We start from the raw sequence: 23,421 nt of genomic DNA on the forward strand, positions 1-23,421 counted from the left end.
GAAGGAAGTTTGGGACATTGCCTGACTGACATGGCCAAGGACATGGGTCAGGGCTGAGGTTTGGTCCTGGGGTTTGGAGCTGGGAGAAATATCCCATCCAGGGACTGAAAGATGGAGAGGGGTAAGATGAGGCCAACATCCTGAGATACATGCAAAGGGAACTCTCCTGGGGCTCAGAGCCTGTGTTGTTAGGATGGGAAGAGGCCCAGCTGTGGGGGAAGAAGGACCAGGTGGTACATGAACTTAGATTTGCCTGGCCTCCCCCAGTCCCCAGCTTGTTGCCATGTCCTGTCTCTATCTTAGTTGCTAATGGCTCCCTGACTGATTCTTCCACTGTCTTGTCTGGCTTCTCTTGTTATATCTTCCAGTAGCTGATCCTGAACATGCACGTTGTCCTTCAGCAATACCAAATGCCTATGAGGTTTGTAGCCTTGCTCCCACTCTCTCTTATCAAGCCTCCACCTTCACTTTGGCATTGATGACTTTATCCCCTGTCACAAGACTGATGGAGGGCCTGTAGGGGCTCAGAAAAATGGACGAAGGAAGATGGGAGAAGCATTTTACAATTTACTAAGATTTAAGTATCACACCTCATCTCCCCAGTCAACTCCCCAAACAGAAGAGCACTGGAAATGGAGATACCAGGAAAATAATGACAAGTAAGCAATGCACAAAAGTGAGGAAAGAGGCCAGGAGCTGTGGCTCATGCTTGTAATCCCAAGACTTTGGGGGCTGAGGCATGAAGATTGCTTCAGCACGGGAGTTTGAGAACAGCCTGGGCTGTCTCATAGTGAGACCCTATCTCTAAAAAAAAAAAAAAAAAAGTGAGGAAGGGAATTACCTAGCCCAGGTGGCTACTCTGTGTCAGGCATTGTGCTACATATTTCATATAGTAATATATGACCTTAGTTAATTTTCTCAATATTACCTTCTACTGCAAATAGGTGTTATTATTTATACTCATTGTACAGATGAGGAAACAAGCTCATGTCAAGTCCCCAAGGTCAGACAGCTAGAAAGTTTTTCACAGAATCACATAAATAAGATTATATACATAAGAGTGCAGGTTTCAAATAAATATTGCAGACACTGAATGTCTAAATTCTTCAGGGGAGAGAGAGATCCAGACTGACTTGTATCAGAAAAACACTTCATGAAAGATCTGAGGCTACAGCCCAGTGCAGTGGCTCACGCCTGTAATCCTGGCACTTTAGGAGGCCGAGGCAGGCAGATTCTAATGAGCAACAAGGCAAAACCCCAACTCTACAAAATACAAAAAAATTAGTCGGCTGTGGTGGCACATGCCTGTAGTCCCAGCGACTCAGGAGGCTGAGGTGGGAGGATCACCTGAGCCCAGGGAGGTCAAGGTTCTCAAAAAAAAAAAAAAAAAAGACGACAAAGAAGAAGATCTGAGGCTCCAACAGCAAAGCCTTAAAAGTGAGTAGAACTTGAGACTTGAGTAGAAGAAGAGGTAGAAAGATAAGCCAGGCCCCAAGCGTGGAGACAGAGAATGGACGGGGTGTGACCCGGAGGTATGTGTGTGCTAAAAGGTCAGAGGTGATCCTACTGCCTTCTGCTAACAGTTTTGGGTAAGAAATGTTAAAAAAAAAAAAAAAAAAAAAGTGTCATGCACCCAGTGAGGGGCGTCCCTGGCTGCCAGGCTTGAAAGGGTAAGCATTCTCTGCCTGTCCTTCCCGGTACTCCATAGCATCACTTCTTTGCCCCTTCCCTCCAGCCGTGGGGTACAGTGGGAAGCCGGCCAGCCCCAGCTTTGTCACTCACTAGATGTGTGAGATTCGGTAAGGTACCTTGCCTTCCTGAGTCTGTTTCTTCATTTGCAAAATGGGACATATTGATGATTGATCACATGAGATAACAGGTGTTGAGCACCCAGCACTGTTGAATATGAGTTGCTCCTTTTGTGGTCCTTTAATCTTCCTGGGCCTGGTCCAAGTTCTGCAAAGTCTCTGCAGACAACTTATGGGGTGAGCCAGTTCTTGGAAGAAAGGGAAGATCACCTCCCACTTCCTGCACATTATATTCCTGCTTATGCATTCTGATGTCCTGCTTGCTTTTTTAGGCTCTAAGTGCTATCCTGCTGACTCACTTCCGACTTCTCGTTCATCATGCTCAGCTCCTGAAAATGGAACAAAATGGAAAAGGCCGGAAATTGTACTGTCTGATGATGTGTTTAAGGGGCCAGCCACTCCATGTGGATGGAATGCTGGGGACATGAACTGAATGGTGCCCAAAATGATTTCTCCACTGGACACTTGGGACACTTTGCCTTGGATTGTAATACCTGTACTAATAATAACCATCCCACTTACTGCCAGCAAGCCCCAGGCTATGTGCTTTCCATGGATTGTCTCTTTGAATTATCACAACTGCAGATGTCAGGGAACCTCTCTATTTCACAGACAAAAAAAAAAAAAAATTCACACTAAGATAGGTTAAAGAACTTGCCCAAGGTCACACAGCTGGTAAGGGACAGATTAAGGATTCAAACCCATGATCTAGATTTGTGCTGTCTAACATAGTAGCTACTAGCCACATGTGGCTAATGAATTTTGTTTTCCTTTTTTTTTTTTTTTTTTTTTTTGAGATAGAGTCTCACTCTGCTGCTCAGGCTAAAGTGCAGTGGCATGATCACGGCTCACTGCAGCCTCGACCTCCCTGGGTTCAGGTGATCCTCCCACTTCAGCCTCTTGAGTTGCAGGGACTACAGGCACATGACATGGTTAATTTTTTTTTTTTTTTTTTCAATAGAGATGGGGTTTCACTATGTTGCCCAGGCTGGTCTTGAACTTCTGGGCTAAAGCGATCCTCCCACCTTGGCCTCCCAAATTGCTGGGATTACAGGTGTGACCCATCACACCTGGCCTCTTTTAACTTTTTAGCGTGACTACTAGAACACAAAATTTCATATGTGGCTCTCATATTTCTCTAGGACAGCACTGATCTAAACCATAAACATTATTAAATGATCATCATACCAATGATTTCCCAATGTTTTTGATAAATTTTTAAGCACAACTCCTTAATTTGTATATTCTTATTTATTCATAAATGCTATACATTTGTACTACTCTGTAATATTGTGTACATTATAAAACATTGACAAAATGGATATTTTTAAAATATAAAATAAAAAAAATAGAAACAGAAGAAGTTGTACTAATTTCTTCCAGGAGCCTAGTGGGTCACTTTGTGCACCCCCCACCATGGCGTGCACACACCATTTTGGAAATTCTTGTACCCAGAGAGACTTAGAGCTCCTGGGGGCAGAGATTTTAACACAGATGATCCCTGACTTATGATGGTTTGATTTTTCTAGTTTATCGTGATTTGAAAGTGATGCCCATTCAGTAGAAAGTGTACTTTGAGTCCCCCTTCAACTACTCTGCTTCTCTTTTTTTTTCTTTTTTCTTTCTTTTTTTTTTTGAGATAGTCTCACTCTGTCGCCCAGGCTGAAGTACAGTGACGTGCAAGCTCCGCCTCCTGAGTTCACGCCATTCTCCTGCCTCAGCCTCCCAGGCCGGCTAATTTTTTGTATTTTTAGTAGAGACCGGGTTTCACCATGTTAGCCAGGATGGTCTTGATCTCCTGACCTTGTGATCTGCCTGCTTTGGCCTCGCAAAGTACTGGGATTACAGGCCTGAGCCACCGCACCCGGCCTCAACCAGTCAGCTTTCATTTTCACTACAGTATTCAATAAATTATGAGATATTCAACATTTTATTATAAAATAGACTGTGCTAGATGATCTTGCAGAACTGTAGGCTAATGTCAGTGTTCTGTGCATGTTAAGGTAGGTTAGGCTACAATGTTCAGTAGGTTAGGGTATTAAATGCATTTTCAATGTACAATGGGCTTACTGGGACACAAACATATCATGAGTCCAGGAGCATCTGTACATCTATCTCCTCTTACTCACAGTTGAAGTTAGCACCATGCCTACATAAAATCGGTGCTCAATACATGTTTGTGGAAGGAATAAATAACTCTTAATGTACAATTGTTTTCTCATGGGTTAGATTAATTTATTTATTTCACATGTATCAAGCACTTTCTATGTGTTATTATAGTAGTATACTAAGCGCTGAAAAAGAAAGTTTACAAAGACTAAGCTCCTTTACTCTAGGCCTGTCCTTCTTAAGCTCTAGTGTTTACAAGAATGACCTGGAGAGCCTGTTAAACAGATTCCTCCTCTCCTCCCCCAATTCTTATTCAGTAGGTCTGAGGTGAAACCAGATAATTTGCTGAACATCTAAGAAGCTTTTAGGGAACTACACTTTGGAGGAGAGTGCTGTGCACTGGAAAATTGGAACCATCTCAAATATTACGTGAGGGTGAGTGTCGAAGAGAATTTATATTGCATTTTCACTATTTGCAAGCATGTTTAAACATATCACCTCATTTAACCCTTATATCGACCTCATGAGTCATGTATTATTATTTCAGTCGAGGCGACTGAGATTGTGAAAGGTAAGTTAAGTTGTCTAAGCTACAGAGTAAGTAAATGGCAGAGCTTGGGTTTGTACCCACTTCTGCACTCAGTAATTCAGGCAAATCTGTAGCAAGTGTCTTCTTTTTTTTCCAGCCACTGTCCTAAGGAACTGGGCATACAACAATGAGTGAGACAGATAAGCTCTCTGTCCCTGGTCAAACTCAAGAAGCACTTAAAATATAGATATGAGGGAGGCAGTGTCATGGAGATATACAACAGAAACATATACTCTAGAACAGAGTTAGAACTTTCTAGGAAAAAAGTAAAATTTACATGAAGACCTGAGGGATGAATTAGAGCAGTGAAGGATGGGCGGGAAGTGTTTTGGGCTGAAGATATGCATGAAGGCTTGAAAGTATTCAAGGAGCTGCAGGAAGTTCAGAATGTCTGAAGTGTAGAGAGTGGAGGGGAGAGATAAGACCCTTGAGGCAGGTAGGCAGAAACCAGATCATGCCAGGCTATTTAGGGGTACAGCCAGCCTTTTTTTTTTTTTGACAGGATCTCACTGTCACCCAGGCTGGAGTGCACTGGTGGGATCTCAGCTCACTGCGGCCTCTACCTCCCTGGCTCAAGCTATCCTCCCACTTCAGCCTCTTCAGTAGCTGGGACTAGAGACATGTGTACCACTAATTTTTGTATTTTTTGTAGACACAGGGTTTTGCCACATCGCCCAGACTGATCTTGAACTCCTGAGCTCAAGGGATCTACCTACCTTGGCCTCACAAAGTGCTGGTATTACAGTTGTGAGCCACTGCCCCGGTCTCAAATTTGTATTTTTTAAAATTTACTATGCCCCCAGAGGGGGATGGATCAAAGGAGAGCTAGCTTGTAGGCAGGGAAATGGTTGAAGATGTTAGTGGTGTAAATTTGGGTAAATGCTGTGTGACTGGGAAGAAGCAGAAGTGAGAGGGATTTAAAATTGTTTAAGACTTGATGATTCAGCTTGGGCAACATGGCAAAACCCCATCTCTACAAAAAAATACAAAAATTAGCCAGGTGTGGTGGTGTGTGCCTGCAACTACTTGGGAGGCTGAGGTGGGAGGATCACTTGAGCCCAAGAGGTAAAGGCTGCAGTGGGCTGTGATCACGCCACTGCACTCCAGCCTGGGCAACAGAGACCATGTCCCCCCACCCCAAAAAAAAAAATAAAAATAAAAATAAAAAGACTTGATGATTGATTGATTGGAAGGGACAATGTGGACAGGCAAAGGAGGGATTGAAGATGACCTCCAAGTTTCTGAGTACCCTATGCAGTTTCAGTAGGGATAAGGTTCTGTAAGCTTATTATTTCACATTTTAAAAGAAGGGTAAATTCAGATAAATCAAGTGATGTAAAGGAAAAATGCTATTTTAGTAAGATTTCAATGACAGAAACTTACTTGATAGAAAATATGGAAGAGGCTGGAGGCGGTGACTCACGCCTGTAATCCTAGCACTTTGGGAGGCCAAGGTGGGAGGTGGGAGGATCTCTTGAGCCTAGGAATTTGAGACCAACCTGGGCAACATATTGAGACCCTGTTTCTAAAAAATTAAAGAATCAGCTGGGCATGGTGGTGCACATCTGTAAGTAATCCCAGCTACTTGGGAAGCTGAGGTGGGAAGATTGCTTGAGCCGGGAGTTGGAGGCTGCAATGAGCTAGGACTGTGCCACTGCAGTCTAGCCTGGGTGACAGAACGTGACCCTGTTAAGAAAGAAAGATGGAAGAAAAGTATTATTTTTGTGGTCAAGTTTACTTTTTTGTTTTAATTTGCACTAACAACTTTATCATCTGTTGACAGTGGAGTTCTGAATGCTGGAGATTCCTCCTCTTTTTGCCAAGATCAGGATTGACCATGGAGAGGACCGGCCGTAGACTATGAACTGTCAGTCTACTGAGTTTCTTTTGTGACTGTCTTCTTGTTGAGTGACCTTGGACCTTGACTTTCTGAAGCTCAGCATTCCCTTTTTCTTCCCCTATTTTTCCCCCACACTTGACATCTTAAGTGGCATATTAGACGGCTCGGGGATCAGTGGACCAGTGGTGATTTGGGGTCCGCCTTCTTCGTCTAGGTCCCGCCCACTTTAAGACCCCACCCCTTTCCTAAGCCCCGCCCCTGGAAGAGGTTGTCTCGATATGACAGCAAATTCTCCACAATCGTGTCCTAGAGGAGCTATAAAGGGTGGGACTTACATCAATCTTTTTTTCCATTTGTCAGGTCAAGTGTCTATCTGGCCCAGGTTCCCTCCTACTTCATTTTCAACCCAAGGATTGGTTACTCTGTTTTTTGCCTCTGGCTCATGATTGGTTCTTTCATTCCGCCCCTCTCTTCCAGCTTTTGCAGGCGGGATTAGCACGCAGCTTCCTGCTCCTGCCAAAAAATAAATAAATAATGAAAGAAGAAAAAAGAGGAGAGAGGCGAAAGAAAAAAAAAAAGTCACAAAGATCTTTGCTTTTTCATTGGCTTTAAGCCTTGTCGGTCAAGCCAAACTCTGCCTTTGATTGGTCTTTCTATCTGCCCATCCCGGATCTGGGGCGGGATTTCCCCAGAAGACCCACACCTTGTTGCCACTGGCCGAACAGTGCGCCTGTCTGAAGCTCCTGGCCCAGGATTGGAGGCGGTAGCGGACAGGTGGGCGTGGATTGGCTAGGGCAGCCGGTCAGTGCAAGGCGGGGGCGGGGCCTCGGCGGCTGGTTGCGCGTGTCCGCCGCTGGCTCCGGTCTATCCGGCTTTGCTAGGGGAGGTGAGTCCGGCCGCGGAGGCACCGGCGGCTGAGGAGGCGGTGGCTGAGGAGAAAGCGGCCGCGGCGGCTGAGGAGAAAGCGGCCGCGGGGACGGAAGCCGGGTGGGGGGGAGGGGGGGAGACGGAGCAGCCTTGAGCCCTGAGGGGCCGTCGCGCGGGGGACCCACCCGCTCTCCCCCCCAACCCTCCTCAGCAGAAGCAGCCGGCAGCGGGGGCAGGAGTCAGCCCGCTTCCGACCGTACCCCGCCCGCCTCCCGGGGCTCCTATTCTTTGGCCCCGGGACCCTAACCTTCTCCCGGGGCGGTTCCCTCTGTCTGGGCGTCCGAGCGCTGCCCACATCTTTCATTCTTCCCTGCACCTCTTTCCCTTCACTTTTGCCCTAGCTCTCTTTTTCGTCTCTCTCCTGCTGTCGCCTCCTCTCCTCACTCCAGCCTCCTTCCCTGGCTCATTCTGCCCAGGAAAGTTTAGAACCCCCGCCCCCCCCTCCCCAATCAGGTCAACCTGACTAGGAGTAGGGGGAGATGTAGGAAGGCCTGAGAGTTCGAGGGGGGGGGGAAGCTGGAAGCTGGTTTCCCAGAGAATTTCCCCCCATCTTCTCCATTTAGGGTGGTGGGAATTTTTTTTAATCCTGTTTTTGAGGAGGTGGTAGGTGTTTAGAAAAGGATGTGGGAATGGAAGGGGTAGATGATTCAACCCTCTTTCAAGATTCCAAGGGTGGTGTGTTACCTGATCCTTTTCGTGTGTGGAGTTCAGGGGGTCGGGAGGTTTGGCCTTTATTCCCACATTCAAAGTTGGAACCTCCCCCAAATTAAGAATGGAGTTTTAGTACCCACTTGTGGCAGGAATCCTGGGGGGAAGGGGTCCTTTTTTCCTTTTTCTTTTCTTTTTTCCTTTTTTTTTCCTTTTGGCAACCCACACCCTTCCACACACGCTCACCCCAAAATTAAACACCAGGCTCCTCTAACTTGTTTGGATTGACTGATGAAGACATAAAGCCAGTTACGCTCTATGTTTTTTGAGGTGGAGTGAGTGGTTTTTCTTCATTTTTAAATGGCCAAATGACAGCTTGACCCAGTTTGCTTTCCAATCAAAGGGCATTTATTTTGAATGTCTCTTTGTGGCGCAAGAGCCAACGCAAAAATGATGGCGGCTTACAATGGCGGTACATCTGCAGCAGCAGCAGGTCACCACCACCACCATCACCACCACCTTCCACACCTCCCTCCTCCTCACCTGCACCACCACCACCACCCTCAACACCATCTTCATCCGGGGTCGGCTGCCGCTGTACACCCTGTACAGCAGCACACCTCTTCGGCAGCTGCGGCAGCCGCAGCAGCGGCTGCAGCTGCAGCCATGTTAAACCCTGGGCAACAACAGCCATATTTCCCATCACCGGCACCGGGGCAGGCTCCTGGACCAGCTGCAGCAGCCCCAGCTCAGGTACAGGCTGCCGCAGCTGCTACAGTTAAGGCGCACCATCATCAGCACTCGCATCATCCACAACAGCAGCTGGATATTGAGCCGGATAGACCTATTGGATATGGAGCCTTTGGTGTTGTCTGGTGAGTATCCAACAAAAAACACAACCTCTCATGGTTTCTTCTGATGGTTGTGATTGGGTGAGTGCATCCCTCATGGTTTTCTCCATGTTGACCAAGGTGGAGCAAGCTTCTCAACCCAACTCTAGGAAGCCACGCTCACTTATGTGGTAATGCATTGACTGTCTAGGCCTAATGCATTGGCTGTCTAGGCTCATGGCAAGTTTTGGTGGAGCACCTTCTCATGAGCAACACACATAAGTTTGCTGTCTACCAAACTTTTCTGTTAGAACCTAAGCAAGCCACTGAACACAGGATCAGTAGATGAATGTATGGAATACTAACTCCTACAAAGGCCTTGGTCATTTGGTGTGTTTGATTTAGTTTGGATCAGTTGCCCAGTGGCATTAAGTGTTAGCAACTGATCCAAACTGAATTCCTTTATAATACTCTTGTCATTACGATATACTTTGCATAACTACTTTCCTATCCTTCTGTCTTTTCACTCCTTATTTTGTGATCTTGATCTCGAGAAGAAAGATAGGATTCATAGTTGAACCAGTTAAGATCATTGCTTGAGTGGTTTATTTTAAACCATGGAGCTACAGTTGGGAAGTATGTAGCTGTAGCCTTTTGATAAGAATGCATTAAATATAGCATCACACATGAGTACCACAAATGAGGTTAGTAGACTAGCTATGCAGTGGCCCACATTCAGTGTAATGTTTTAGTGTCATTTAGTGCCTCTTAAGTTGCCATTATCTGTTGGTCAGTTGCTGTAGTAGGAAATAATACTGTTTAAACAAGTGGCACTACTTTTGCTAGTGCTAGGACATTTGTAAAAGCCTAAGGGCTTCTTAAATATAACATTTTGGTCTATTTGGTCTAACCTTAAAAAGATTAGACCATATAAAATATGTTTATTCCTGTCAAAACTAGAATGAACTGGGTTTTCTCCCAAGGACTAATGATTCCACTTTGGATAGATGAATTGGTATTTTCAGTGCATTCAAAAATTGATTCTTGTTACTGTCTAGAAAAGCCCCCGTTACCACAGGAAAATGAACTCTTTGGAACTGGCCCGGTAAACATCTCCTTTCGTTATTGTTTTTGAGGCTAAAATTGATGGGCGCATCGTTTATGCATTTTAACTGGCCATCTTATTTATATTTCAGATTTGATAATCTAGGCTACTAAGTGATCTCATCCATTTTTTAAAAAAGCTAGTAGAGTCCAGTATTTTCTCAGCTAATCCCCAAGGAAGTTTCTGCTGCAGCGCAGCCCTTTCTCCAAGGTGTGTGGGATTCAAGGTGGGAAAGAGTATAGCTGGTAATGGTGCCTTGGTCATTCTGCTCAGGAACCCGCCTGTTCCTGCCTTCCTCTCTCCCTTCCACAGACTATCTAAGAGATTTAACTGTGAACTTCCTATTCTTGCTTAACTCTTGAGGATTTCCAAGCTTTGGTTGGGGAATGGAGCATACAGGAAAACGGTTGTTTCTTGGTTTAAATTTTGTCATTGATTCACTAATAACTTTTAGCACTTGTTTGGATCCTCTTGGATCTGGATGCTTGGTTGCTTTTTTAGTGCCTTACATACAATGCTAAAAACTAGGGATACTGAAAGGGAAATGGGTTGCAGCGTTCTTGAATATATTCAAAAGGCATTTTTCACTTGCATTTCTATCAAAAAGTGATGTGACTTGTAGCAGTTTTAACTTCGGTGGCAAGGGAACATTTTTAAATTTTATTTATTTTTTAAGGAAGGGGGCAATAAAGAACTGGAGTGCTGAAACATCTCACACAGCAAACGTTCTGCTGGTGGGTACTCTGAATCTCTGATATATGAAAGCCCAAATATATTTGATTTGAATCCATTCTAGAGTTATTTGATTGACTGCTCTACCACCTATGGAGTTTGTCTCATGTACTTGAAGTACACCTCTGTGCACCATCTTATTTCAGGTTTGTCTTGTGTCACTGACTACATTCATAAGCCCCTTGAGGGTAAGGATTGTTTACTGTAGTAATCCTTTTCTCCTCAGCGCCTAGCACAGTGCTTTGGCATCTTTGCTGATTGGTTAATTGATCTAGTCAGGTCCTTCTTTGTTTTGGCTTAAACAACAGAAAATTACTTCTCACAGTTCTGGAGGCTAGAAATCCAAGATCAAGTACAGATTTGGTTTCTTTTGAGGCCTCTCTCCTTGGCTTGTAGATGGCCGCCCTCTTTCTGTGTCCTCACGTGATTCAGGTCTTTTTTTTTTAACCAAGTTTTTCTAGTTAACTATATTGAGTGTTTTCATCAGCTGTAACAGGTGAAATACAATTTGGTGTGAAAAAAGGAAGAGTTCCAGGTGTATGTTTTAGTATGCAAATACTTTTCTATTTTTATATTTACATGTCAATGACCTGCTGTCTGAATTGCTTATTATATTTGAAATTTAACTGTTGTATGACCTAAGTAAGACTGTTTAGAGATTTGAAAACCAAACTACAGGGATTTGCACTAGTATTCTGAAACCCAAGGTAAAGATATTAGTGAGGGTTTTTACTTTTTAACTGAAACAGAAGCTATCTTTTTAATTTAGGAAGTACCTTATGAATTGGAAACAACTTTTTTCTAAAATGATTATAATGGAACATAAAAATATTCTCCCAATATTACATCATTTGATTCAAACCACCACATAACTAACTGCCTGGGTATTATAAGATTCACTTAATTCAAACATATATTCATTTAATGCATTTTGCAAGTATTCTTCTGGAATAGCATATGACAAGAAACTGTATTTTGCCCCCATTTCCTTGGGGACATACACCCAGGGGTACTAACTGATGGCTAAAAAAGTGGCATGCAATTTTGAGAGAGATTGTTGTTTCTCCATGTAGACAAGGAGAGATATTTGTAGAAGTGATGCAACATTTTACCAGATTTATCACTGAACAATTTAGTCTAGCTGACTTGATTTATCTTTCTGTTGAATTTAACTAGTGGAATAACTTATCAGTATTGGATAGTTGTGTAAAAGTAGTGAATTACTCGTTAGCTTGCTGGTAAAGATGGTGCTGTGACAGTTCAATTAAGGTTTCATTAACAACTGTCTGCTGTATTTTATCTCAAAGTAAGAGTTCCAGTTTACCTGGTAATGTGATTGTGGGATAGCCTGAGATAACATTTGTTGCCACTGATAGAACGTTGTTTATGGGTTATCAAAGTGTCATATATAATTTGACCTTTTTATGAGATATTACAGCCTCCAAACATCCACATGGACATTTTCATAATGTGAAAACAAAACACAAAGCAACCCACAAATAGTAACTTCAGTCATTTGGTGAGTAATATAAATCTGCCATTTTGTCCGCAGTTCACATTTGCCAGAAGAAAATGCTGTGGTTAAAGATGTAACCACTTTGGGGCAAAGAGTTTCAGGGGCTCATAATTTTGAGAGATAGAGGAAGTTGACCACATGAGAGTGGTTTGAGGATCACTACGCCTAGACAGTTTTTGACATTGGCAACTTAACATATCAGAGATGGAATTAATGGCACATATTGCCACCTTGGTAAAAGTGAGTCTGGGAAAAGCTTTTTTTAAATAAAATTAGCATTTTGGTTTGTGATTTGCCTGATTAATTAAAAGATCAAAAAGCCTGGGATTCACTTGCTCTGTTGCCTTTGTGTACTCCAAGTAATGTCGGATGTGTTTGAATTTTATTATTCTAATAACTTCAGCAGGTTACTTTTTTTTTTTTTTTTTTTTTTTTTTTTGAGACGGAGTCTTGCTCTGTCGCCCTGGCTGGAGTGCAGTGGCCCGGATCTCAGCTCACTACAAGCTCCGCCTCCCGGGTTTACGCCATTCTCCTGCCTCAGCCTCCCGAGTAGCTGGGACTACAGGTGCCCGCCACCTCGCCCGGCTAGTTTTTTGTATTTCTTAGTAGAGACAGGGTTTCACTGTGTTATTAGCCAGGGTGGTCTCGATCTCCTGACCTCGTGATCCGCCCGTCTCGGCCTCCCAAAGTGCTGGGATTACAGGTTACTTTTATCTGTCTTGCAAAACTGTAGTAATGGTTACTAGCTCTGTGATCTTGATAAATTATTTGACTTCTCTGTTCCTTATCTATAAAATGGGGATAATAATAGTATTTATCTCAGGATTGGTGTGAAGATTAAGTGAGGTAATTATCATAAACCAATGATTACACTATCTAGCACACAGTAAGCATCAATAAATGTTAGTTGTTTTTGTTGTAGTTATTGTTGGTAGAAAAATCAAGCTGTTGTGTTAATGTGCATGGAAGTGTCTTCAGAGATTGTCAGATTTATCAGGTGAAATCAGCATGCAGACTATTTTTGGAGGCATGACTCTAAATAACATAGTGTGTCCCCTCAGTTGTACTGTATGCCAGGGAGGTTTGAAAACGGTTGAATTTAAAGCCAAGGGGAAAATACTCTGTGCTGTCCTGTCAACTAATTAAAAACAAATAAAAACAATACACATTTGTATGGAGTTTGTAGGTGTTTTAGTCAGATCATCTGCACTGTTTTAGAAAGTATTATGGCTTTATATACTGGGAGGGAATTATTTTTTTCTTTTCAATGTAACAAATGAAAGACATCCTTATTGTCGAAGTTCAGCTTTAGTAGAGATTCACTTTGCTTACGTTTGGATGAAAAAGTGTGAATTGCTAAAGATCCCAGTGAGGTGGGAGAAATAATAGTGATTTAACAAAAAAATTATTCAGTATAAGCCCTTGTGCATGGTAGAGATTGTCTATCTTGCTCATCTTGTGAACATGAGAGGCATCTTTTTTTCTTTATGTTTTCTCTGGTCCTCTTACTCCATATAACAAATTGTAATTTGGAAAAATGGAGAATGCTTTTGGGATATGTTTGGGGAAAATTCTGGAGTAAGTTACATCAGAAAGAGTAGTATACTAAAGGGTATTTTGTTATTAACTGTGTTTTACAGGTTAAGAATCTGTAGCATTGAGAAGTTTCTCCACTGTCAGCCAAGATTAACAGCCACAGCTGGATTCTTTGGGGGCTCTGCTTTGTGAAAAGAGCTTTGAAGAAGCAGAGCCTGCACCATAAAAAGGAAACGGTTGCTCTTCTAGACATAACAAAGCATCCGTGTGAAACTAGAAATGTGGAAATCTGTATTGTTAATTTTAACTACAAACGAACTTTTAGAAATTACAGGTTCATGGTCATAAAGTAGATAAAGCAAAGAGTAGAGAATAAAAGTAACAATCTAATGATACTGAACCCATTTCTTAGTGGTTGAAACTCCATAGCCTATAACATTGCAAGTCATTTTGTACTTAGACTCCTGAAAAGATTATCCAAATTATGTTCAAAAAACAAAACCACAGCACAAAAAATAAACTTGTTTTATTCTTGGGGAGAAATTTCATGTTATACTGTGAAATATTAATTTAGAAGAAAAGAGAATTTTTTTTTTAAAGGGCATTTCAGAAACATTGCCCTTTCAAACAAGCTGAAACGATATCCCTCAACATTAAATGCCATCTTTTTAGCCATCAGTACCACTGGGCATGTGTCCTGAAAGAGAAGTGGGGGCAGATGTAGTTCCCTTTCATATGCTATACCAGAACAAAAACTTTGTAAAATGCGTAAGTGCGTTAACTGAATATGTGTTTGAATTTAAATTCTGGGTTTTTACCTTCAAAGCACAGGCAGCTGTAGATACAAAAAGTCTTGTAATGGAGTACTGGAATGTTTCATTGTCTTCACAACTTGGAGTGTCAGAGTTTTCTCTGCCTTCTATATTGTAAAACTGAGTGGCTATTCTTGTGGTTTTTATTAGATTTATTGATATCCAAGCAATTCAAGAATTAACTGTTAATATACTGTATGTTTCCTTAATATGCTTATTTGGTTTCTTTGGAGATTGTCAAGGCCAAAGAAACTTTTCATTTGTCATCCAGCCAATAAATGGACAGAAGCTGTTAGAAGCTCTTTAATTATGGGTCTGTTTGGGTTTTAGTTCTGAGTCCCTTTGTCTCTATACTACTCCAGTGAATTATTTGTTGATTGGGTCATCTAATACAGGTCAACAATAACTAAAATAGCTTGTCAGTGTGATCCTAATGTTGCTTAGGGGTAACAGAGTCCCTAAGGCAACAGTTATAACACTGTCAGTGAGCACATAACAAGTTATGATAGACATAGTCAGTAGTTGTAAGGTACCTGGTGTGGAAACAGAAAAAACTGGTACTCTGACATTATGGAAAGATGACTTCTAAGTGAACTCTACTGAGATTGAACTTTAACACTTAGTTGTAATGGTGTGAGTAGAGGGAGTATACATGGCGGTGTCTGCCACTGATAATGATTGGTGCTCTTTACCTAAACCCAGTTTTGAAATAATTTGGCTAATTGAGTTGTATCTACTATGAGGCAGTGAAAGCTTTTAACACCTTTGGGACTCACTAGTCTATATATTTTTATTGTCACTTTGCTGTGGACCAGCACTTTCGCAGGCACCAAATGGGGATCTTTAGTCTCATAAATAATTTTGCGAACCTCTATTAAGCTGCTGCTGCTGTTGTCCGTATTGTGCTTAGTACTGAGGTATAGGGATGTTTAAGTCGCCATATTGCTTTGGAGGAGTTGACAGTCAAGTAAACAATATGAACAATGACACATGCCTACTCTCAGGGTGTCCTCAGCCTTGGTGGAGAGGTGAAACTAAATTTGAAACCATTAAATAAAAACTTAAGAATATATTATTTTCAGGCTGGGCACGGTGGCTCACACCTGTAATCCCAGCACTTTGGGAGGCTGAGGAGCAGATTACCTGAGGACAGGAGTTCAAGACCATCCTGAGCAGCATGGTGAAATCCCATCTCTACTAAAAATGCAAAATTAGCCAGGTGTGGTGGCACATGCCTATAATCCCAGCTACTCGGGAGGCTGAGGCAGGAGAATGACTTGAACCTGGGAGGCGGAGGTTGCAGTGAGCCAAAATCTGGCTGTTGCACTCCAGCCTGGGCAACAAGAGCGAAACTCCGTCTCAAAAAATATATATATTATTTTCACTTGTTCTTATAATATTCAATTGTTGTGTGTTACTATTTGCCAGGCACTGTGCTGGAGATAAGGATTAAAGGTGATCATGACCTACTGGGGGAAATAGATTTGTAAATGGATTATTATCCATTTATAGTGCCATAAATACAGCAGTAGAGATAGTCCCTGGACATTAAGGGAATGTAGAGGAGGGATGTCTAATTCTTCAATGAGTTTTAAGAATGAGAGTCAACCAATGGGGAAGGGCAGTGTAGGTGGAAGGGCCTATATGTAAGAGACTACAGGGCTGGAGATGCTGAATGTGCAGTGCAGTGGGTGGTAGGAGGTGTAAGCTAGAGCTCAATCATGGAGAGGTTGGAATGTCATGGTTGAGTTGAGGCACTAAAAACAGCTTTTTATTAATAAAGCATATGTGTACATATAGCACATGAACAGTTAAATAGCGTATCTGTGGTATTAAGATTTTACGAGGGGAATGATTAGGAAAAAAGCCTAAAAAGGCTCCTTAAGCGGTCAATGATGAGAAAAGGTTAAAACTCTGCAAATGGCAACTACTGAAAGTTTTTAAGTAAGAGACACTTGGTCAGATTTAATTTTTTTTTTTTTTTTTTGGCTACATAAAATAGAAGAGAGAACTGAGATCTGTCTGAGTCTTAGGGAATGTTCTGTGTTGTAGGTGGAAGAAGCTATTGGAAGCAGAACTAAAGGGCAGTCAGGAAAATGTGTTCACAGTGATTGATAATCTAAGTATGGCAGAAGATTGTTAGGAAAATGGGAGTGATCTTTGGTGCTAATAAAAAGTCAAAGAAGGCCAGCCATGGTGGTTCACACCTGTAAACCCAGCACTTTGGGCAGCTGAGGTGGGCATATCACTTCAGCCCAAGAATTTGAGACCAGCCTGGACAACATAGTGAAATCCCATCTCTACTAAAAATACAGAAAAAAAAAATTAGCCTGGTGTGGTGGCACGCACCTGTAGTCCCAGCTACTCAAGAGGCTGAGGTTGCAGTGAGCTGGTATTGCACCACTGCACTCCAGCCTGGGCGACAGAGTCAGAACCTGTCTCAAAAAAAAAAAAAGGTCAGAAAATTAAGATGGAGAAAAGGCCATTGTATTTAGTGAGTAGTTCATTGACAGCATTTGAGAGAATGATTGTGTTTGATTGTTTTTCCCTATACTGTGTATGTTTGATTCTAAAGAATTCTTAAGTATTCAGTATTACTTTTTATAATTTTTTAAACTTATTAATACAGTTTTTCCAAATCTCAAGTTTTTTTTTTTTTTTTTTTTTTTTTATTTTAAAAAACCAAAGACTTAACGTTCAAGGTGCCATTTCCTTGGGAAGGATTTTTTTTTTTTTTTTTGAGACAGAGTCTCCCTCTGTCACCAAGCTGGAGTACAGTGGCGTGATCTTGGCTCATGCAACCTCCACCTCCCAGGTTCAAGGGATTCTCCTGCCTCAGCCTTCTGAGTAGCTGGGATTACAGGTGCACGCCACCACGCCCAGCTAATTTTTGTATTTTTAGTGGAGACGGGGTTTCACTATGTTGGCCAGGATGGTCTCGATCTCTTGACCTTGTGATCGGCCCACCTTGGCCTCCCAAAGTGCTGGGATTACAGGCATGAGCCACTGCGCCTGGCCTTTTTTTTTTTTTTTTTTTTAAACAATAGGGTAATAGATTACTAAACTAAATTTGTTAGGAGACAAGGTTCTGGTCTTAGCCTTGCTGCCAACAACCCTATGACCTTGGTAAAGTTATCTAAACTTTCTTAGCCTTGGTTTTCTCATTTATAAAATCCTGTGTTTCCTAAGATTCTATTATAAAATGGTATTAATATTTGCACGGCGTAGTGGCATTGGAGTTTGCTGGTGACCACAAGACAACTTTCTCTCTTCAGGACTACAGTGTTGAATAACTTCTAAAATTGTTTAAAGGAGGAATGAGATAAATGTCACCCTGTTCCAGTGTGGTGACTTTTATAGTTTTCTAATTTGGGATCAGATTTTAAATGTTCATTTTTTTCAAGAGACTTGTTTTCTTCTATTACTGAGTTATTGGTAAGGATTATACGTGTAGTTCAGCTGTGGAGAAGAGCAGGCCTATTTGCAGATGAGCAATCAATTTCTTCCTACATGTCCATTTGATACTACTATTTTCTTGATAATATTTACCTTTTTAGTGTTTTAGACTTTAAAAACTTGCTTAGTTTCTTATAAATCTTATAATAGTTTTCTTATAATATTTTGAGTGATTTTTTTTTTTTCGAGACAGAGTCTCACTCTGTCACCCAGGCTGGAGTGCAGTGGCCAGATCTCGGCTCACTGCAAGCTCCACCTCCCGGGTTCCCGCCATTCTCCTGCCTCAGCCTCCCCAGTAGCTGGGACTACAGGCGCCACCACCACGCCCGGCTAGTTTTTTGTATTTTTTAGTAGAGACGGGGTTTCACCGTGTTAGCCAGGATGGTCGCGATCTCCTGACCTCGTGATCCGCCCGCCTCGGCCTCCCAAAGTGCTGGGATTACAGGCTTGAGCCACTGCGCCTGGCATTTTGAGTGATTTTTAAATTTTTAAATAAAATTTAATGTTCAGTATTTTGTCATCTTTTGTGTGTGAGTAATCAGGTAAGATGATTTGGGGGCCAGTGCTTACATTAATTTGCAAGTTTCTTTAAAACAAGTATCTTTCCAGGAGTCTCCTTTAAATTCTGAATTTGGGTAAGAGACTTACTAGTTTGCATGTGGGCCTCCCAGAAAATGAGCTTTGAAACAGCTTTAAGGCTGTAGTAATTTAGGGCTTACAGTGCCCAAAGAGGGGAGTGACTTCCTAAAGCTCTTGTCCAAGACACCCTTAGCAAACCAGCAGTGCTATCCAGTAAATACATAGTGAAAGTATGCAATCTTAAATTTTCTAATAGCCACAGTAAAAACTGTAAAAAGAAACAGGTGACGTTAATTTTAGTAATGTATTTTAACTCTATATCCAAAATACTGTCATTTCAACATGTATTCCCTATAAAAATTATTAATGATCTATATTACTTTTTTTTTTCATACTAAGTCTGCAAAATCACTGTGTATCTTCATGCTTAGAATATGTCTCAGTTTGGTCTAGCCACATTTTAAGTGCTCTGTAGCCACGTAAGGCTATTGACCGGCACCAGCATATTGATCTCTGGCTGTTTTTTTTTTTTTTTTTTTTGAGACAGTCTTGCTCTGTCACCACACCTGGCAATTTTTTTGGTTTTTTTTTTGTAGAGATGGGGTCTCACTTTGTTGTCCAGGCTAGTCTCACACTCCTGGGCTCAAGCAGTCTGCCCACCTTGACCTCCCAGAGTGCTGGGATTACAGGCGTGAGCCACTGCACCTGGCCTCTCTTTGGCTTTGTTGGATTACATACTCATTTCTGAACCAATCACTGTCAATGAAGATAAGGTTACTTTTGGAGCAATCAGATCCACTTCTGGACCTGGAGATAGAGTCAGTTTTAAATGGGAGGGATGAATACCAGCAGTGAATGCCAGGAATGCAGTCATTAATGACCAAGATATTGCATTTGTCTGACTTATATCAGACTCAGAAGAACTTGACTGGGTACATTTATGGAACAAACTGGAATAATGATCTCTATAGAGAAATCCTGTCTGCCCTGAGTTATTTGGAGGCATTTTTCCTTTTCTTTTCTGAAGCTTTGTTTGCCTAAAGTAGCAGAAGGTAAAATTGGTACCTGATCCTTCATGTTTGCTTTCCTTACCAATTAGAGCAGATATCTCCTATTGATTTCTCTTTTTATCCTCTCTGTGTTGTGGTTTTGTTATCCGGATAAGGTTCTCAGTCTTGCTTGCAATGTAAATAGTATAGAGCTCAGTAGTGTCAGGCAGCAGACTTCTTACAGGGGAGTGGACAACACAGAAACTTTTTGTTTATCCATTCTTTGACCTAAAATTCTTGCTCTGAGCTACAGAGAAAAGGTGAAAAGAGACATTTGAACAAATAGATAAAATTAGTCATTTGACCCAGATTGCAGCTTTTCTTCCCATCTGCATGGATAAAAATCATCCTCCAATTTACATAAGCAGGTGATTTTTCTTACATGCTAATTTTCTTAATGTACCATGGCAGAGAGTTGCAGATTTGCAAATTGTGTAAGTTAATTGAAATAAGCCAGGTGACTTTATTTCACTGTATTATCTTACCAGTACAAAAGTAACCAAAGGGTACAATTATCAGGTGATTGTCTCATTGCACATCTAAATTAACAGGTAGCGTGGTGCAGAGGGTTTTTCCCCACCTTCTCTGCTTCCCTCTCTTTTCTAATTTTTTAAAATAGGAAACTATTGATTTCTGTATTTACTTCACTAGAGCTGGAAATTTAGTAGTACAGTTGCAGAGGAAATTTGGACTTTATTAAAAGTAATCCAGAAGCTATAAAAAATTGGCAAGTAATGTGGGTATTGTGCAGAAGAAGGGGCTTGGTTTGGGTTTGAATTGCCTCAGAGAATTATGTGAGCATCTTCAACCATGTTTAATTGATTGGCTTCCTCTGTGTTCATTTTCCCAGGTTCTGCATGTTACAGTAATTGGGGTTATTCCGAAGTTAACTGGGTGTATACCATAGCCAGTGTTCAAAGTAAATATTGACAGGCATCTTTTAAAAACACAAGCTAATTGATTATAACACTGTTTAAAACATTTTAATAAAATATAAATTTTAGAAAGGCACAACAGTTGGTTGTAGGGATTCTTTGCAGAAGATTTATGAGGACAAATAATGTCAACCAACAAAGCACCTTTCTTTATTAAGACTTTCCAATATTAAACTTAATAATTAATGTTACTTAATTTCTAAGATGTTATAATATTATTCACTTAGTGATATGTACAGGGAATAAATCATACTCCTTATGCTTTTTTAATGACTTGGAAAAGAATCATAATTTTAAGCTAGTAAAAGTTGGGCCAGTCTTTTTTTCAGTTTAAAGAAAAATAGTTTAGAGGAACTTTTAGAACAAAAGTAGTTAAAGAATGACCTGAGAACAGTTAACATTTAAAGGGATAGTATGCCTGTAAGCCCAGCAGTTTGGAAGGCTGAGACCAGAGGATTGCTTGAGCCCTGGGCTGTGTAGCAAGAGCTCATCTCTACAGAAAATAAAAAAATATAAAGTAGCTGGGTGTGGTGGCACACACCTTTAGTCCCAGCTACTTAAAAGGATAACTCTCTTTATATCCTAGCTCTGCCCCTCATTATCTGTGGGTAAATTATTTTATCTCTGTGTACCTCATGGTCTTCATGTATATAGCGGAGATAGTATTCCAGTAATTGTAGGGTTGTTGTGGGGATTTTTTTTTTTTTTTCAGACGGTGTCTTGCTCTGTCACCAGGCTGGAGTGCTGTGGCATGATCTTGGCTCACTGCAGCCTCTGCCTCCCAGGTTCAAGCAATTCTCCTGCCTCATCCTCCTGAGTAGCTGGGACTGCAAGCACATGCCTCCATGCCTAGCTAATTCTTGTATTTTTAGTAGAGACAGGGTTTCATCATGTTGGCCAGGATGGTCTCAATCTCTTGACTTCGTGATTCGCCCACCTCTCAGGTCCCCAAAGTGCTGGGATTATAGGCATGAGCCACCGTGCCAGGTTGGATTTTTTTTTTTTTTTAGTATAATGGTGCCTTGAACTCCTGGGCTTAAGTGATCCTCCCACCTCAGCCTCCTGAATAGCTGGGACCGTAGGTGTAACCCACTACACCCAGCTGATTTTTTTATTTTTTAAGAGGTGATGGTCCTGGGAGTCTTACCATGTTGTCCAGGCTGGTCTCAAACTCCTGTCCTCAAGCAGTTCTCCCACCTCAGCCTTCCAAGTAGCTGGGATTATAGACATGAGCCAGTGTGTCTGGCTGTTGTGGGGATTAAATGAAGTATTATATATTTAAAGTCTTAGAGCTATGTTTGGCATTATGTAAACGGTAGCTATAATAATTATTATTACTGGTTTCAGTATAAGTGAAAAAAAAAATAGTACCTCCTGAAAACTTACTAATTTAGGGAAAATAAACAGCTTTTGTGTGATGGTTGACAGGTATCAGGTATGTGACTTCACTAGAGATTTTTTTCTGATTAACTCCAACTGTTTTTGAAAAATTCATTCAAATTCTAGAATGCTTTCCAAATGTAAAATTTTCTTTAGCACATAAAAGGAAGGTTTTTTTCTTTGTTTTTCACCCTCCTCCCTATTATCAGAGTAATAGTATGTTTATTGTAGGACCCTTGAAAAACACAAGAGCTGAAAGGAAAAACAGTCATTTGTAACCTACAACTCAGAGATAACCACTGATAGCATTTTGGTGTATTGTTTACAAGACTTTTACCTGGAATGTGTGGGTGTGTTTGTAGATTTAGAGTTGGGATCATGATCACATTATATTTACAATTTTGTATCCTGTTTGTTTCACTAACATTGCAGAATGAGATTTTGGTCTTTTGAGGGCTTTTTCATTCTCACAAGCCTAGAGCTCTGCCTCAAAGAAACTGGAGAGTTGTAAGATACTTTAGAATGCATCTAGTCTAGCTGCCTCATTTTATAAATGGGAAAATTGAGACGCAGAGAAGCTAAGAGATTTGTTCAACGCTGCAAAGCTGGTTGGGGGCTGAGCCAGAGATTTTGCTGTTTTGCTACTTTACCAGTAATATCTGTCCAACTAAATGCATATTGAAAATAGAGGAAGTGTTCTTATAAAAACAAAACAAATAAAAAATGAAAATGAAAACTATATAAATGAAACCAGGAACATGCATCTGAGAAAAACCATGGAATATTTAGATTAATCTGTTGGTTATTTTGTGTGGGCCAGTGACTCTGATTAAATGTTTTCTGATTAAAAGTCACAGACTACAAGATTTTTGGTGAAGAACAACTCAGTCTTTTCATGTAATATGTAACTAAGATGTGTATCTATTTTGAGCATATCATTCTCCCACATATTTTTTGAAAAGTTTTAAAACCTCAGGAAATTTGAGAGAATTGTATGATATATCCGGAAAGCACTCTTCTAGATTAACATTTTGTGACTTTTGCATTACCTACCTTTTTTTTTTTTGAGACGAAGTTTTGCTCTTGTTGCCCAGGCTGGAGTCCAATGTCATGATCTCGGCTCCCTGCAACCTCCGCCTCCCGGGTTCAAGCGATTCTCCTGCCTCAGCCTCCCAAGTAGCTGGGATTACAGGCACGCTCCACCACACCTGACTAGTTTTTGTATTTTTAGTAGAGACAGTGTTTTGCTGTGTTGGCCAGCCTGGTCTGGAACTCCTGACGTCAGGTGATCCGCCCACCTTGGCCTCCCAAAGTGTTGGGATTACAGGTGTGAGCCACCACACCCGGCTGCATTACCTACTTTCAGGCTATTTCTACAGAACTTGCGGAGATTGGGTTATGATTAATTGAAGACTCATACAGTGTTAAGAAATTTGTGGCCACTGCATCAACTCACTGTTCCATGTAATGAGTTTTGTAAGCTCTCCAACTAGAGAAGGAAGTTGAAGTTTTAAAGCTTGTGACTATTTTGGAATGCTGTTTATTCCCTTAATAATTAAAACAAAATTCA

At 41.3% G+C, this 23,421-nt stretch overlaps 1 protein-coding gene across 2 annotated transcripts in view; it reads left to right on the plus strand.

The window, feature by feature from the left end:
• The first annotated feature begins 7,171 nt into the window (after positions 1-7,171).
• The window catches only part of NLK (nemo like kinase), a 152,562-nt gene continuing 136,312 nt past the window's right edge, over positions 7,172-23,421 (plus strand). The window contains exon 1 of one of the 2 annotated variants that reach the window (XM_023183857.2): positions 7,172-8,796. In XM_023183857.2, the coding sequence (XP_023039625.1) occupies positions 8,339-8,796 (458 nt within the window). In that variant the 5' untranslated portion in view covers positions 7,172-8,338. The remainder of the gene's footprint in view (positions 8,797-23,421) is intronic. The other variant, XM_023183856.2, reaches the window with a different exon arrangement.

This window comes from Piliocolobus tephrosceles, chromosome 16, assembly GCF_002776525.5.
Source record: "Piliocolobus tephrosceles isolate RC106 chromosome 16, ASM277652v3, whole genome shotgun sequence".
Taxonomy (NCBI): domain Eukaryota; kingdom Metazoa; phylum Chordata; class Mammalia; order Primates; family Cercopithecidae; genus Piliocolobus; species Piliocolobus tephrosceles.